The sequence below is a fragment of the Anomaloglossus baeobatrachus genome, chromosome 6 (assembly GCF_048569485.1).
Source record: "Anomaloglossus baeobatrachus isolate aAnoBae1 chromosome 6, aAnoBae1.hap1, whole genome shotgun sequence".
Classification (NCBI taxonomy): domain Eukaryota; kingdom Metazoa; phylum Chordata; class Amphibia; order Anura; family Aromobatidae; genus Anomaloglossus; species Anomaloglossus baeobatrachus.
The window spans coordinates 261801910-261817530 of record NC_134358.1 but is presented as its reverse complement, the minus strand read 5'-3'; the positions used below and the strand labels follow the sequence as shown (position 1 = coordinate 261817530).

Genomic DNA, 15621 nt, shown 5'->3' with positions numbered 1-15621 from the left:
TGTGTGTCACTTACAATTAAACTTCACAGAAGATGAAATAGAAACTAACACTTCTCTTTTTTTTCAACCCTACGGTGTTCCATACCAAACACTGCGTACATTATACATACAAACATCTTCCAGGAAAAACTAGAGCACCAGTGTCACTAGGGTGATAATAAGGTACACGCACCCTCACTGGAACACTGTAAACCTGGTTCCATTACTGGCCAGAAAGAATTCCCAGCTTTAATTTGGGTGAGCCCATACAAATCAGCATATGTGGCAGAGTGGGTTTTCTGGATTTGGCACATCTTCCTATAAAAAAAAGGCATGGGATGCAAATCAGGATCAGGACTCCTAAGGCTTCCATGTCACATATTTAGGGCGTTCTTGTCTGGGACTATCAGAATAATGGTGCGATGCCATGTGTGGGCTGACGTCCTCAAATAAGGACAGCACCTGTGGTTTACCTCTATAGCTGGAGATTGTGTGTTTGGTCTCTGCTGGGGACAGTTTTGATGGTTGGCTGGTTCATTGTTAATTCATTGTCATCTTCCTGCCCCCCCTCCCCCCGTTGGCTTCGGTTGCTCCAGCAACAAATAGGCCAGTGGCCTTGGGACTTAAGATGGCTGGAAAAGGGAACTAGGTGCGGCCCGACCTGAAATGGAGTCTCAGGAGGCTAGGGAGGGCGTTAGACAACCCTCTGGGGACGACTAATGAAGAGGGGGGCATTATTTCCTAATGGGCTTGGCCACTTTCTGAGGTGCCATTTTCTGAGCTGATGCAATATAGAAATATCTACTATCTCCATCACTTGGCAGTGATCCCTGCCACCTTGAGGAGCGACTTCATATTTTTAACATTTTTTTCCTTCCTGCTCGCTTACTAATTCATCTGCCGTTAACTTGACAAGTGTAGATTGATTAGACCCCATCTGCAACCAATCTAAGGCGGGCTTTGCACGTTGCAACATCGCAAGCCGATGCTGCGATGTCGCACGCGACAGTCCCCGCCCCAGTCGCAGGTACGATATCTTGTGATAGCTGGCGTAGCGAAAATTATCGCTACGCCAGCTTCACATGCACTCACCTGCCCTGCGACCGTTGCTCTGGCCAGCGACCCGCCTCCTTCCTAAGGGGGCGGGTCGTGCGGCGTCATAGCGACATCACACGGCAGGCGGCCAATAGCGGTGGAGGGACTGAGATGAGCAGGATGTAAACATCCCGCCCACCTCTTCCTTCCGCATAGCCGCCGGCGGCAGGTAGGAGATGTTCCTCGCTCCTGCGGCTTTACACACAGCGATGTGTGCTGCCGCAGGAGCGAGGAACTACATCGTACCTGTCGCGGCACCGGCATTATGGAAATGTCGGAGCCTGCAACGATGATACGATAACGACGCTTTTGCGCTCGTTCATCGTATCATCTAGGATTTACACACTACGACATCGCAAGTGACGCCGGATGTGCGTCACTTTCGATTTGACCCCACCGACATCGCACCTGCGATGTCGTAGTGTGCAAAGCCGCCCTAAAACTAATACGTCAACCTGGATGTCTGGTCTGTGCCGTTATACACTTTCTCTCCTGGACCAGCGACTATACACATCCACAGAATACACAGATTTATCTCTCAGTCCACAAAACCACAACACAAACGGGTTGTCCTACCAGGAAGAAGTGTCACGTGGGTGATAGAGACTAAATTCACCCACACTATATCTTACTTCAAGTACTAGTAACCTCTGTTCACCTTATATACAACACATAAGTACGGTCTGTCCAAAACATTAATGACACTGATTAAGACCAAAGTTAAGGATTTTCCCCAATGTATTCAATCCTAGGTAAGAATACATTGACATCCACTAAAACAAGACCAATGAGTACGCATACAACGTTCAACTCACTGCTTAGCAGGAAAACCGTACCAGGTAACAGTCAGGGCTTTTTCACCCACTTTCCATAACACTGCACCTGTACATAGAAAACCCTCCTATGAAGTCTTCTATTCCCGAAGACTAGATCCAAAGCCTTATCAATCATCAACTATCGACCGGACACGTTGTCACAAATCGGTGTATCTCGCAGTATACACAGCAGTATACATAAACTGTTAACTTTTCCAAAGTACAGCTTCTGAGTTGTTTCTTTTTTTTTTTTTCCACTCAAAAGACAGCTCTCACTACATTATCGTGACACTTCCCCTTTTTCCGCCGTAACTGAACAAAACAGAACTTCACGTTTCTCGTAAGCCAGCAAGTACTCCGCCTGCTGCAAATAAACAGACATTTCAACAGGTAGACACAGGTAAACACAATGACATAACAATAAGGACACTATATATACCATCCAGGTGGCTGATCTCACCTGCAGATATAACTATATATATATCCATATAACCAGCGTATATAACAACTTCCTCATTTTCCTCTGCAGTTAATTCAAAGAAAAATGAAACTTAGAACTTCTGCTTTCTCCCAGAGCAGACAAAAACCCCAAACCACATTACATTTCATGTGATTTAGAATTACATTTATACAGACAGCTTAAGGTGAACCTGACCACCTTGGTGTGGGATCTCTTAGGACGGCTTATCTCATGCGAGATGGCGGTCATTAGGTGTCTAGACTGGGACAGCGAAACCCCCCTATCGAAATGCAAGTACACGCACGAGGTTTGCAAGGTGAGATTAGACAAATGTTCTCACCTGCATTTGGAGTGCGCATCTCCATTCCCTCCCGCGTAGTTGCCTTTCGAATCAAGGCGTCAGTCAGCATGGCCGTCCGTCATCCAGACTCCGTCCTAAGGTTCGTTGGACGCCACTGTTAATGTTGGCCATAAATTTACTTTGATGCAATCTAGTCATGCATCCCTCTTAAACTGTCTGCAGTCCACATTATGAGTCATTTGTGGTAGCATGCATACCACGCTCTTTCACACACACCAGAGACGTACTCGGATATGAATAGAAAGTAAGACTGATTTAATCCGGAAGTGAGAATACATTTAAACGGACTTATTGGCTAGGTGCCAAGAATACGTAACACGTCTCCTATTGGATAAAGTAGAACAGCTTATTCTGTGATATACAATATACTGTAATGTGCTTGCTTCCTAATTTATATTAAGCAATGTCAGCATGATTCACTCATCACATGAATAGCCCAGACTGTCTTGAGTCTTATGTCCAAATGCAGAACTAGGTGGGGTACACAGTCTGAAACAGCATCTTAAATCCTGGTTTTTGGATATCTTCATATATACTCCTAATAGTTCATAATCTTGTCCTTAACAGTAAAAAGCCTCAGCTGCCAGCCCTGAGCATTCTTTGGTAGGTGACACCCAAGTCCAGCAATACTAATGGGGTGATACATTTGTAATGAAGGGTAAAATGTCCTGCTTCATTCACTTGTCATTGTACTTATCCTATAAACTAGTAAAGTGCAGTTCTTCCATTAATGTACATTGATTAACATAGAACACTGTTAACTTGTGTTTGATGTACATTTCTTTCACTCGAGGCTATACAGTAAATTTGTTACTCAAGCCATGTAATTAGTGAAAAGCACCCAGCAATTCAATGCTGGTTTCAGCTGAGTGGAGGAACCGGGCAATTTAATGAATAGAATTGAAAACGAGGTTAAAATAGAAGGAGACTAATTAATTTGCTTGGCTGTCAATTCTGTCTACACCAATGCTTTTAAGGCTTTTTTTTCTCTTATTCCAAAGATGATCTGTTTGATCCAGAAGTAATCTGTCGTCTCTTGAAAGCATCCTACATTTCATGAGAAACTATAACATAGTGTATTCATTTACAGTAGTAGAAATAGATAGAAGAAAAGTTCTATACAATGTAACCATAAATATTTTTTAGTTATTATTATTTAAAAAAAGAACCTGACAGCAAATACATGCTTCCCGATCCAGGCAGTATGTATCAGACACTGGCTGTATGATTTCAGACAGGTATGTTTGACTCTGAAATGCAGGGGCGGTACAGAGAAAAAACAATTTAAAAGCCGCCGGTGACCAAGCCATATGGGAGACTAGTCAGTCTTGGAGGTCACCTGTGGCTTCTTCCAGACTGATAAATTTGCCACTTCCGGGACAGTGGGTGGGGAGATGTCTAGGACCCACCTGTCTGACTTGTCTCCCATGGGTCTTGGGCCTCAGACAACTTCCAAAATATGTTTTTCTCTGCAGCCTTTCAGAGTCAAACATACATGGCTGAGATTAATGGTGTAACTAGAGTCCAATGGGCCTCAATGCAAAATTTGGACCTGTGCCCCATTGGGTGTTCTTCAGCTGTATGGGTCCTTGTAGAGTTCCAGGTCTTGTGATGACAAACGTGTTCACTTGTCATGTCATAATGTTCCCATCCTTGCCCCTTCCTGTAATAATGTCCCCCATTCTGGGCCTTGTCAGGTATAATGTTCTCCATCCTGGGCTTTTGTCTGGTATAATCTCCCCCATACTGAGCCCATTGCAGTAATAGTGTCCCCCATCCTGGTACAATGTCTCCATCATGGTTCCCTTCCTGGTATAATGTCTCCCTTTCCTGGTATAATTTCCTCCATCCTGAGCTCCTTCCTGTAATAATTTTTCTATTTCCTGGTATCATGTTCATCATGCAGGACCCCAGGAAAATAGTTGATAGTACATTGGAATATAATTGGTGTTATTCAATACAAAATATGTAATATATGGGTGACTGGGTGTTGTGTGGTGTTCAGCGGTGCACTCATTGGGTGTCATGACAGCGTTGGACTCTGATCACACTGCAGTGTCTGACAAACAACCTGGGATTACTTAGTTGCACAGCCTGCCTTTGGCGTCACCTGGTTCTGGCTTCACTGCACTCCATCTGCTGGGAGCTCACCACCAGCTGCCCTCACCCTTTATAAGGCTATGGTGACTGAGGCTGAGCGCCGGATATAGCTTTGCTTTCTGGAGTTATCCTATCATATAGTGATCTAGTGATATATAGGGGAAAGGAGTGGTCACCAACCAGAAATACCTGAGGCCAGGAGTCAGAAGCTGCAGGAAAGCAAAACTGACATTAACCCTTTTAGCACCATGGAAAAAGGGGATATGTTTAATGTGAGGACTCTCAGATGACAGAGAGACTCTGGCCCAGATCCTGTCACAAATCTCTAGTTACAGAAAGATGACAGTGACTGTACTCCCTCTTAACGAGGGGCCTCCAAACCTTCATGACTGAGTACAACCAGAAAACACCTCTGCAAAATAGGATCCTACCCACCCTTGTTCACACCTAATGTGAACTGACCTTCATAGGAACAAGTAATGCACAACGATGGACATGTTAATCACATACAGTATACTCAGGAGACACAACGCATCTCCTGAGCAATGACCTGTGAATAACATTATGGGCATATATTACTGGGGGTACCTCAAGCCAAATGGCCATTGGGTTACGATGTCCACTACCTGATAAGGACCTAGGAACCTTGAATCCAGAGCCCCAGATGCACACCTCCACTTGATGTTTGTGGAGACCCATACGCAATCATTTACACACAGGTCCGGACCTGCATGTTTATTACCATGGATGCAACGCTGAAAGTCACTCTAGTGGGGACACCAAGGCCTACAATTAACTTGAGGAGTGGGAATGTTAGCATGGTTTATCTGCAAATGAGCCTTAGAAACTTTGGAAGGAAAAACTGATGTTACAGAGGAAATATACACACCCAGACCATCATCCTCTACCCAGTGTCCTCTACACAGCTCAAGGGGGGAGCGATTTTTCAGATGGAATCACACGTTGGGGTATATGCGGAAAAAATTACTTTGTAATAATACACTCAGGAGTAGGATCAGGGGGAAATGAAACCCAATATTATCCTCAGGAGTGGGATGGGTATCCCTCTTTGTCCCAGAAAATCCTTAGCCGGAAATGAGGGAAAAACGGAGAAAACGTATGCAACCAGGTCAGAAGCTGCAGGAAAGCAAAATTGACATTAATCTTTTCAGCACTAAAGAAAAGGGAATATGTTAAATGTGAGGAACCTCGGATGGCTCTGGCCCAGATCCTGTCACAAGTCCTACGAGTAACAGAGAGATGGCCATGACAGTTCCCAAAATTGCACCAAAACTTGGTGAAACATTTTGGAAAAAAATAAGCCAACTAATAGGTGCAAATATGGAAAAGGCAGCCTGAAGATGCACAAAATTCATCATCCAGCATGAGGCACTTTAATTGCAAATTTCGTGAAATTTAAGAATGTCAGGTCTAAGTTTCTTATTTGGACAGGGTTAATAAATCTGTCCCATCGTGGTAAACCTGCCAACAAGTATCACTGCCCAATAAAGATTTTGAGACCTAATGGGGACAGTGATGAAGATGATGATGTTGTCTGTAAAAATCTGTAGAAATTATTGCTGCTATATAGGCAAGTAAAATAAATAAACCCGCAGCTTGTCTCAGGAGATAAACGGAGAGATAACAAGTGCAATGGTTGCATTTTTTTATTTTATAGCACAGTCTATGCAGACACTAACAGTGGAAAGTCTAATAACCTGAGTTATACCTGATGACCTGTAGTATGTAGACACACTTATGCGGGCAGTCTTCTACATTTAGCCATACATTCTGCTCAGATGCGAGAGTTTCAGCAACAAAGATAAAAGACAAACCTCAAAAAATAAAAATAATGCTATTGTTTAATCATCAACATAAAAAAAAGTGTATACAGTACTATATATCAATGTAAACACCATGTACCTCTATTATTAACACCCTTAACAACTGTTACAAATACAGAATACATTGAAAAATGACATTGACCTCCACTGAGTTCCATCTTACTGGTCATATTACCTTTAAATTATAGTCAGCAGCAAAGTATATTGGACTATATGATGTAAAAAGACATAACTTATCAGTGCTGCAGTCAGCAGTTGTGTAAACAGAAAGATGAGGAACCGCTAAAATTGCTGAACATACAAAATACCTATGATGTTCACTGATCAGCCATTACATTAAGGGTACGTGCCCACAATGAGATTTACTTGCATTTTTTACAATGCGTATTTTTGCTGTGTTACAGTATGATCAAAGTGATTTTGTTAATAGAAATCTCATGTCTACTGTGCTTTTTTTTACATTGCATACACTGACCTCTGGTGCGTTTTTTCCAATCCAAAGTCAATTGTGGGTTCGCTGAGTTTTCTGTGCAGATATTCCCCATAGAATTGCATTAGATGTGGATATTCCACAGGCAAAGAATGCAAATACGTTTTTGGTGCAGCTTTATTTGGCAGCCTTATTTAAGGGATGGCAGACCAAACAGACAAAAAAGGCAGCATCAAAAAAGCGATCAAAAAACAGCGTTAAAAACGCACATAACTGCAAATAAAAAAAACCGCAAGTAAACTAAGGTGCGGAGATGGTGCAGAAATTCTGTAGCATCAAAAACTCAAAGGACACTGATCATGGAAACGTAGCCTAAAACCACCGGTAAATGAAGTGAATAATATTGTCAAATGGGGAAACATATTAAGCAAATAGTAAACATTAGTTTCTTGAAGTTGATGTATAGGACGCAGGAAACGGGCAACTCTAAGGATTTAAGAAAAGTTCATAGTATCATAGTTTTTAAGGTTGAAGCCCATTGAGTTAAACCCATACCATAACTTTGACAGATTAGAAGACATGGTGAGAGGATTCCAAAATAGCAGATCTCATGCTGTATTTGTGGTTTGGTGTGGTTGGTAAGTACCAAAAGTAGTCCGTCAAACCTCAGCAGAGTAAAGGCCACTCACGGATCACTGAAACATGGTTAGTGAGCGTTTACTCAACTGCTTTCACTTATGAGCTACTGGAACTTACTGCAGATTGCTAAAAAACAAAAGGTTCATACTGGATGCTTTCAGAGAGCATGTGGTAGTCAAATTTTTAGCACAAGGCGGCCTACAAAATATTAGGCAGGTAGTTTTAAAGTAATGGCTAACTGATCAATGTACATCATTTGTTTACCAGTCAATATGTCAATGAGTCCTTTACGTAGACACGAAAAGCATTAGACACATTGGATAGTAAAATTATTGTAGTGCCCCAAACATCAGTCACATGGCAAGAACGTTCTTAGCAGAGCTAGACATTTGGACTGTAGAGCTACTAGGAAAAAACTGCAGTCCAGCATTAGGCTAGGGCTCCAGGGCACCAGAGTACCCCACAATTCACCACTTTCTTGCAGCTCCCCAACCACCAAAGGAAAGAATGAAGGTCCACCTGAGAGTAATATTGGAATTTAATATCAAAATATGGGAGACTCCATGCTGATGTAGTGGTCTAGCCTTATATTTTGGCCATTGTTGCTTGAAGAATGCCCTAGGTTTCCATTGATAGGTTTTCCATAGGCACTTAACAAACATGGAGCTCTTCACTCATAAGCAGACAATGAAATAATCACCAGTCCTAGGATAGAGAAATTGAATTGAGCAAGCTAAGTCCACAAATGTTGCTCTTATCAGCCAGGATTGTTTGGGCCCATTACAGTACTAGTGATAGGTGAAATATCTGAATTTTAGACATACGATCAGTACACTTGCTTTATTCATTCTCGGCATAGTTTTGGTGAACGCTGGAGCTTGTTGCCTGTGTCAGGTATCATGGTGCTTCATTTTTCTTCTAAACGCTATTTTCTTTGTTGTAAGCCAATAGCCCAAACCACTCAGAAGCATCAGGAATATGGTCATAGACATCACAATGACATAATGGCTGATACTGAAAATGGAAATATACAGATTAATAATTTCATTACAAAGGCATTACATATATATCAACATGTTATTCTTATACCTGATCGACAAATAATAATCCATTTATGATGTTACTATCTGTTCAAAACCTTGGAAACAGAACAATATGAGATCAGCTTTCTAGTAGACTGGGCTTTAGCGCATATATAGTGGCTCCGCTGTCTAAATAAGCTGAAATTTTGCCATGTTGTGATTTGCATTAACATAAAATACATTTTTAGTATCCTACTGGAAATAAGTGCTCTTGGAGACCTTATGGGGAAGTACAGTATGTGTTCCTCATCGAAAACCTATAACTCAAACATAACTGCTAAAAATAAAGTTACATCCGTCTTTAAAAAAAAAAATGAAAAATCAGTAAATTGAATTAATAAAGTAGACTATTATTTATTAGGACTTGAGTGGGCAGAATATTAAATTAGTGGAGAAAATAACAGAGCAGAAAAGGTAAGGCGCTCACTAGATGTAAGCAAATGATGTTAACAAAAACCAGATGTCCATAAGTGGTTTATAAAGCCATCGCTAATGAGGTATGTGCAGAGACAGAACACTGGTCGGTGAAAGAAAATATCAGAACATCTCCAGAAATGCACTGCATTATAGGGCTGAACCACATTCACACATGTGGCTTATACAGCACTGTGCAAACGTTTTGGGCAGGTATGAAAAAAAAGCTTCAAAGTAAGAATGCTTTGAAAAATAGAATGGTTTATAGTTTATTTTTATCAATTGACAAAATGCAAAGTGAATGAACAAAAAATAAATCAAAATCAAATCACATTTGGTGTGACCAGCCTTTGCCTTCAAATCGGCATCAAAGAATCAATTCTCCTAGGTACACTTGCATACAGTTTTGAAAAGAATTTGGCAGGGAGGATGGTCAAACATCTTGGAAAACTAACCACAGATCTCCTGTGGATGTAGGCTTGCACAAATCATTCTGTCTATTAATGTAATCCCAGACAGACTGAAGTTTGAAATCAGGGCTCTGTGGGGACCATAGTATATCTTCCAGGATTCCTTGTTGTTCTTTACGCTGAAGATAGTACTTATTGACATTAGCTATATGTTTGGGGTTATTATCGTGAAGCAAAATAAATTTGGAGCCAATCAGATGCCCCCCCTGATGTAATTGAATGATCGGTAAGTATATGACTGTATTTCTCAGCATTGAGGACACCAATATTCTTGACAAAATCCCCAACGTCAATTGTTGAAATTCAGTTCCAAACGTGCAAGGAACCTCCACCATGCCTCCCTGTTCTAGCATATGTTCATGATTGTACTGCTCTCCAGAGAACAAACTGCCTTCTGTTACAGACAAATATTTTATATTGTGACTCATCAGTCCAGAGCATCTGCTAACATTTTTCTGCACTCCAGTTCCTATGTTTTTGACCATAGAGTTCATTGGCTTGGATTCCATATCAAAGGCATGGTTTTCGGCTGCAATTCTTCCATAAAGATGGCTTCTGGCCAGACTTCTCTGAACAGTAGATGGGTGTAGCTTGGCACCATTGGCCAGTTCTGAGTTGATGATGTTACTGGACATCTGATTCAAAGGGAAGTAAGGATGATGTGGCTTTCATCTACTGCTTTAAGTTTCTTTGGCCAACAACTGTGTTTATGGTCCTCAACGTTACCCATTTCTTGGTGTCCTCATTGCTGATATAGGACTTGATAACTATCCATCATGCAATACCATTTAGGAGGTATATGATTGGCTCCACATTTATTCTGCAGTATGAAATAACCCCAAACATCCTACTGTCATTAAGAACGGTCTTCAGGCCCCTTTCACACATCTGGCATTTCGCCGGATGCCGGATCCGGCACGCATGCAGTACAGTACATTAATTTACAGTGGAAGGGCAACACCATGCGGACAAATGTGGTTGTGCATAAAGCACACAAATCGCATGGTGTCACGCTTTCACTGTAAATTAATGTACTGTACTGCATGCGTGCCGGATCCGGCATCATGCTGGATGTGTGAAACGGGCCTAAATAAGAACATTCAGTCCTGGAAATTATGATATTGCCCCCACAGATCCCTGATCTCAACATCATTGCATCTGTTTGGGTTTACATGAAGAGACAGAAAGATTTGCACACCTCTACATCTGCAGAAGATCTGTAGTTAGTTCTCTAAGATGTTTGGAAGATTCTAACAGCTGAATCCTTCAAAAACCTTGCGGAAAGAAGGATAGAAGAATTGATGCTGCTTTGAAAACAAAGAGTGGCCGCACCAAATATTCTTTCTGTTAGGCCTTGCATATTATTCCTGACCCTGTATGGTGCACAGATGGAATATGACTTGGCAGCCCGCCTGATCCAATAGTATGGGCGTCACCTATAGGCTGCGGGATTGTGACTGTACATCTGCATGTGTGAACACCGCTCTATACAAGCCATCAGTATGCAGTTTTATCATCCAGCGATCGCCCCCTCCATTTTTTGGAAGTGTGTGTGTGATTTGCTCCTCCTGCACCTGTGATGCCTCCACTTAGTGGGGGCTTAGCTGTATCCTGGTAGAGTACTAGTTTTTGGCCTGGGCGATGTACAACTGCAGCTCTTCTTTGCTGTAAGTAATGCTTAATTTTTGTAGGATAATTATTCCTCTTTTTGTTGCTATTTTTATATTCGCACCAAATATTGATTTGATTAGATGTGTCTTTTAGTCGTTCACTTTGCATTTTGTTAATTAGCAAAAAATAGACTATTTTAAAACATTTTGTTTTTTAAAGTATTTTTTCCACACCTGGCAAACTTTTTCACAGTACTAAATGTGGTACAACATGCGCTCAGATGTGAAGGCATATAGCAGTAGTTTTCCATGTTTGCCATGAATTTTACCCATTTTAACATAAAATCAAACTTTGTTATAAAAATCTGTAGCAAAATCCACATGCAAAATGGCCACTACTGCTATGCATGACTATATCTTTACTGTTCAATCAGTATAAATGAATGGAACCATCAGAAATATCTTGTTCCATTCCAAGGACCGCTGCAGCCAATCACTGACTCAGTGGTCAGGTGACTAAAGAATGAGATATTATTACTTCTAGTGCCTGAGAGGACCACCATGGGGGGGAGGGGGGGGGGCTAGAGCATAAGGAAACTGAACCAGTTTAAAATAATGGAATATAAATGTTTCCATTTACCAACAGCAAGCAGAGTTCTTAAAAATGATGAGGACTTTATGCACTTATTCCTTCTATAACACCCCTTTACATGATTACCAATAGTAGGTCAATGAGAAGACTGTAACCAATAATGTTATGCTCACGACACTACCGGTTGTTGCTTATTTCTCTATCAGTGTCAAGAGACATTTACGATTAGTTTCAGTTCAGAAAGGTCATTTTTTTTATATCCTCCACTGACAGAAATATTTTTCATTCTGCTACAAAAGCCTTTTCAAATGGGAGAGAAACTTGTTATCAAGCAATCTGCGGGTGTATAGCCACATGAAAGGTCACTGATATAACTTTGACTTTATGGATATATACAATTATAAGCTAGCCCGCCTTTCCATGGGAGTTAATAACCTTCTCAGAACCTTGGACATCCAAAACCAAAACAGTTGAGGGAGATGGGAGGTCAATGCCGCACGGTGCCATAAATGTGAAATGAAGGTTTATATGGAGTCGGACAACTGAGGGAGGTTAAAGGCTAATCAAACAAAAATTGTCCTGACAGCACACTTTCCATTCCCTTACGATGAAGGACACTAAATTATCTGAGACGACTTCTTTTAGACATGTGCCTTTTGTAATGGTAATGTATCAATTAATTCGCTCTACTGGTAAGTTTAGTATTTTCTCGAAAGTTCAAATGTTTCATTGTCCCTCAGCATTTCAATTTCAGATACGTGGCTTAAAGAACAAATGGGTTTTAACTTATATGTTCACTGGGTTCTTAACTATAAAAGTGTTAATTATGGTCCTTACAAATAAATTATCCAATTAACTTACTGGTAAAGCCCTCCATCACTTAAAATCTTTGAGAACCTGTCAGCAGGATTTAGCAATATAAAGTAAATACATGGCCATAATGGTGCTGTTTTTCTGATTAAATGGATACCTGCAGTGAGGGAATATGATCTTTGGTTGGTGAATAATCTTCCTTTAAAGTTTTCATGTTGACGTCATCCGTGCATCAGGCACTACTGTCTGTCTCCTCTGTTTCCTTTTTGAAATTCCGAGCCACCTCTGCCGCCATGATTGCAGTGGGCAGCTCGTGCGCATGTGATTCTGCTTGCGGTCCACAGGTCTTCATTAACATGGCGCCTGATATGGTGCATGTGCAGACCAAGATTTCAGCTCAATGACCTCTTTATTAAGCCGAAATCTTGTTCTGCGTATGTGCCGCATCTGGCATAATTTTATGTCAATTTTATTGAAGACAGTCTATAGAATCACACTGCGCACAGTCTTCAATAAAATGATGACATGACAAAGTATACACAGATCGAGATTTCGGCTTAATGAAGAGGTAAGTGAGCTGAAATCTCTATGTGTGCATGTGCCGCTTCTGGCGCCATTTCATTGATGACCTGCAACCTGCCCGCATAATCACAGTGTGCACGCGCTGCCTACCAAAATCATTGTGGCTGAGCGAAATTTCAGAAAGGAGGCAAGCCACTGAATAATCAGTGTATCGGTAGAAGAAACAAAGGAAACAGACGGAAGTGAAGAGAAGAAGCAGAAGACCCTACCTCCCCAAGTACCACCCTAATGCACAAGTGATGCACAGATAACGTCATTATGAAACTTTCAAGGAAGATTATTCAGCAAAGAGCGTATTCCTTCATTGCAGGTATCCCTGTAATTAGTATCACAGTGTTATTACAGCCATGTATTTATTTTATACTGCTATGTCAGACCATTGTAGCTCTAGGTTGCTGGGATAGGTGGGGTTAATTAGCAAGAGATGAATGCCTAATAGTGGCTTTCTTTTTATGACTAACATAGGAGTAGTTATGCATGGTCATATATAACAAAAATTGTTATTTCATAAATCAATAGTACACAAGAAGATAAGCAACTTTGTAATATATCTTATCAGACAAATTTGCTTCTTTCTCCTCTGGATTGAACTTTAAGGCTATGTTCATACAGGGCTTTTATTGGTAAGTTTTTTACCTGACCAAAACCTGATCTTGTGGCAGGAAATCTCCTTTGAGTCATCTGGGTTTTTGGTGCATTTTTGATTAGTTTTTCATGTGTTTTTTAGTGGCGTTTTTGCTGCAGATTTAGTGCCGATTTGCTGCTTTTTTATATACAAAATGGGTTGTATCAATGAAAAAAAACGCAGAAAATCTGCAGCAAAGAATTGACATGCTCATTCTTTAAAAACCTGACCAAAAACGCAGGTATTTGAAAAAACAGTCAGGAAAAAAACTTGATGTGTTTGTGTGTGTGCATGAGATTTCAGAGATCTCATAGACTTTGCTGGGACTATAAAAAGCAGCTTTTTATTAGCATGGATTTGCATAAAACCAAGGCAAATCGGCAGCTAAAAAACGCAGCAAAAACTTACCAAAAAAGCCCTGTGTGAACATAGCCTAACTCATTTCGGAGCTAAAATCACTATTCAGAGAAGAGAGATTTTCCCGTTATTGAGATTGCAGATGACAGGTGGTGCTTTTAAAATTCTGTTTTAGGGTGGAGCTAGAAGCAGAAATTCTGTCCTTCTCAATCGAAAGTTACCGTACATTTCTCCATGAAACTTTATGAGCACCAACTGTAATCTCTCAGTAATGGGAAGTTCTGCATTCACTGAAGACCATTGCAATGGTACAACAGCTTCAGCTGAGGGCCTCCATTTTCCTGGTAGAGAGTCACATGAGTCAATATGTTTCCCTTTGATCACTGCTCTCAATTTTATGGTCTTTGAGCTACATAAGGGTCGCTATTCCAGCTGCTACTCCTTTTAACAGTGTCCTAGCTTGGCAGATCTTGTTTGTCTTCACTAATGCGGGCGTCACATACGATCTATTGTGCGATTGCACAAGCCATCGTACCCGCCCCCGTCATTTGTGCGTCACGGGCAATTAGTTGCCCGTGGCGCACAAAGTCGTTAAACCGCCGTCACACGTACTTACCTGCTGAGCGACGTTGCTGTGGGCGGCGAACATTCACTTCCTGAAGTGGGTGGGATGTTCGGCGTCACAGTGATGTCACACAGCGGCCGGCCAATAGAAGCGGAGGGGCGGATATGAGCGAGACGTAAACATCCCGCCTACCTCCTTCCTTCCGCATAGCCGGCGGGAGCCGCAGGACGCAGGTAAGCTGTGTTCATCATTCCCGGGGTGTCACACGGAGCGATGTGTGCTGCCCCGGGTACAATGAACAACCGGCGCAAAGAAAAATAAACGATTTTTTTAAAAATGAGAGATGTGTCAACGATACACGATTTGCAAACGTTCTGCGTCGCTCGTAGGTGTCACACAGGACAATGTCGTAAACGATGCCGAATGTGCGTCACGAAAACCGTGACCCTGACAACATATCGCACAATAGATCGTCTCGTGTGACACCCGAATAAGGCCCCAAGGTCTGATCAAACACCAAGACTTGCTTCACATCTCTTTCCACTAGGTGACTCAACTTGACTGCTGTCAGGAGATGTGTTACTTGATGATGAAATGTGCTAACGTATAGGTCTGCTTTTCAAACACACCCAATTGTGGCTAGAATCAAACTGTGGGTTTCCTTACTGTTTTATGTGTCTTCACTGACTAAAAACCCAGAACTTGGTTTAAAATTTCCCCTTATATGTCCTCCAGCCCAATATAGTTAACCCTGTCACCCGTGAACAACAGGAATCTGTCTACAGCCT

General features: G+C 41.5%; 1 protein-coding gene across 3 annotated transcripts in view; it reads right to left on the bottom strand.

Annotated features, from left to right (window-relative positions):
• Window positions 1-6654: 6654 nt before the first annotated feature.
• PIGN (phosphatidylinositol glycan anchor biosynthesis class N) overlaps window positions 6655-15621 on the bottom strand; it is a 478983-nt gene continuing 470016 nt past the window's right edge. For 2 of the 3 annotated variants that reach the window (XM_075314844.1, XM_075314846.1), the window contains one exon: window positions 6655-8737. In XM_075314844.1, the coding sequence (XP_075170959.1) occupies window positions 8614-8737 (124 nt within the window). In that variant the 3' untranslated portion in view covers window positions 6655-8613. The remainder of the gene's footprint in view (window positions 8738-15621) is intronic. The other variant, XM_075314845.1, reaches the window with a different exon arrangement.